Source organism: Lathyrus oleraceus, chromosome 7 (assembly GCF_024323335.1).
Source record: "Lathyrus oleraceus cultivar Zhongwan6 chromosome 7, CAAS_Psat_ZW6_1.0, whole genome shotgun sequence".
NCBI classification, from domain to species: Eukaryota; Viridiplantae; Streptophyta; class Magnoliopsida; order Fabales; family Fabaceae; genus Lathyrus; species Lathyrus oleraceus.
The window spans coordinates 531,916,014-531,916,992 of NC_066585.1; the positions used below are offsets into that span (position 1 = coordinate 531,916,014).

At 31.3% G+C, this 979-nt stretch overlaps 1 protein-coding gene across 1 annotated transcript; it reads right to left on the minus strand.

The window, feature by feature from the left end:
- Positions 1 to 280: 280 nt before the first annotated feature.
- LOC127104811 (cysteine proteinase inhibitor 1-like) lies at positions 281 to 616 on the minus strand. Its single transcript, XM_051041964.1, has one exon. It carries the CDS (start codon positions 614 to 616, stop codon positions 281 to 283), a length of 336 nt encoding a protein of 111 aa, XP_050897921.1.
- Positions 617 to 979: the final 363 nt, after the last annotated feature.

Below are 979 nucleotides of genomic sequence, written 5' to 3' on the forward strand. Positions count from 1 at the left end.
GAAGACCGATGTAAAATGGGTGTTACGAAAGGTCTATTTTGTAATAGTGATTTGAACGACAAATATAAATCCTCTTAAAATCAAATGACAATATAAACCAAATGAATTTTTCATAAAATCATAAAAACAAAGTTTGCACAAAGATTATTAGACGATGATATCATAGAACTAGATCCAGAATCGATTACGATATAAGAAATTTAACTTTTTTATTGATATGATAATACTACATACATGAGAACGATGCTATAAGAACACAACATAAGCCATATATAATAATTCAAGCACGTTTAAAGGAAGTGAGGTTCCTTAAGTGCTTCAATGGATGATCCCACACAGCGGCTTCATAATTGTAAGAAGATGAACCGTATTTGGCAGAAAGAGTAAGGTGGTAGTTGGTCCCTACAACCACCTGTGATTCACCTTTGATAAGTTTATCAAACTCCAATGTTTCTCCTTTTAGCTTGTCGTACTCGACAACTGCGAAACGGGCTATTTCAATCACGTATGCATCAGTGATGTTCTTTATTGGAGTCCAACCGCCTGGTATAGCTTGATTCAGAGTGGCAGAAGCAAACAAAATAAGGAAGAGGAGACTAAGGGATTGAAATCTCATGATGTCTGTTAACTTGAGAAATCAAGATGGTGTGAGTCAAACTCTGTGGTGTGTAGTAGTTATATATAATGTACAATAGTTATGCCATGTTTGGTGATAAACTTTTTTATTCGTTGAAATAAATCAAAAATTTCATTTGATTTTATTTCATGAAAATAAAATAAATTTATTTTTTGACCAAATAAATAAAATCTCTTTAATAATATATAAGATTCAATAAACCTACAATTAGTTTAAGAGGTTAAAGGTAGTGAACTGTCAGTGTAAAGAAATATTACACTGACATCCAATCAAAATATTTTATATTGTCAAATCATAACAGTATTTTAAAAATAAAAGTGTGATGTGGCAGGATACATTGGT

Coding starts and splice junctions, on each gene's coding strand:
- LOC127104811 (XM_051041964.1), bottom strand. CDS start 616: ATGAGATTTCAATCCCTTAGTCTCCTCTTCCTTATTTTGTTTGCTTCT.